We start from the raw sequence: 792 nt of genomic DNA, 5'->3' as shown, positions 1-792 counted from the left end.
CAACACACACACACACACTTGCGCACACACACACACACACTTGCGCACACACACACAGTCTCACACACACACAGTCTCACACACATATGTCTGGTTTGCTATCCTTGTGGGGACTCTCCATAGGTGTAATGGTTTTTATACTGTACAAACTGTATTTTCTATCACCCTACACCAACCCTACCCCTAAACATACCCCTCACAGGAGACTTACTCTGTCTAAACTCACTCTGTAAAATTTATAAGCTTCTTCTCCTTGTAATACCCATCATACCCATGTTATTATACAAATTTGTGTCCTCATATGTCACAAAAACGTGCACACACACACACACACACACACACACTTCAGAGACTCAACACTAACCGCACCGTTTCAATCCCGAGAGCTCGCATCTGGTCGGCACGTTTCTCTGCGATGGTGAGGAACTTCTTTGGATCAGAAAGAGCGTCAACGATGGCTGGAAAACACAACAGACACACTGATATCAGCCGCCATGAGACAAAAATACATGAGATTTTGCTTATAAGTTAAATTCGCAACTTTGGATGGAAACCAGGCTACTGTCAGTGCAGCCACAGGTGTGATCTACATGAACACGTGCGCGTGTGTGAGTGTCTGTGTGTGCGTGCGTCTGTGTGTGTGTGCGTGCATGCGTGTGTGTGTGTGAGTGTGCGTGCGTGCGTGTGAGTGAGAGTGTGAGTGAGTGTGTGTGAGAGAGTGTGTGAGTGTGAGTGTGAGTGTGTGTGTGTGTGAGTGAGTGAGTGTGAGTGTGTCTGTGTGTGTGTGTGTGA

General features: G+C 46.8%; 1 protein-coding gene across 4 annotated transcripts in view; it reads right to left on the bottom strand.

Annotated features, from left to right (window-relative positions):
• Window positions 1-792, bottom strand: part of LOC107557901 (1-phosphatidylinositol 4,5-bisphosphate phosphodiesterase beta-4-like) — a 50,865-nt gene that overhangs the window by 8,197 nt on the left and 41,876 nt on the right. For all 4 annotated transcript variants that reach the window (XM_016241478.1, XM_016241477.1, XM_016241479.1 and 1 more), the window contains one exon: window positions 370-458. In XM_016241478.1, coding sequence (XP_016096964.1) covers window positions 370-458 — 89 coding nt within the window. The remainder of the gene's footprint in view (window positions 1-369; window positions 459-792) is intronic.

The sequence above is a fragment of the Sinocyclocheilus grahami genome, unplaced genomic scaffold, assembly GCF_001515645.1.
Source record: "Sinocyclocheilus grahami isolate Dianchi unplaced genomic scaffold, SAMN03320097.WGS_v1.1 scaffold623.1, whole genome shotgun sequence".
In the NCBI taxonomy this organism is placed as follows: domain Eukaryota; kingdom Metazoa; phylum Chordata; class Actinopteri; order Cypriniformes; family Cyprinidae; genus Sinocyclocheilus; species Sinocyclocheilus grahami.
Note: the sequence above shows the minus strand (reverse complement) of the source record. Positions and strands in the feature narration are given on the sequence as shown.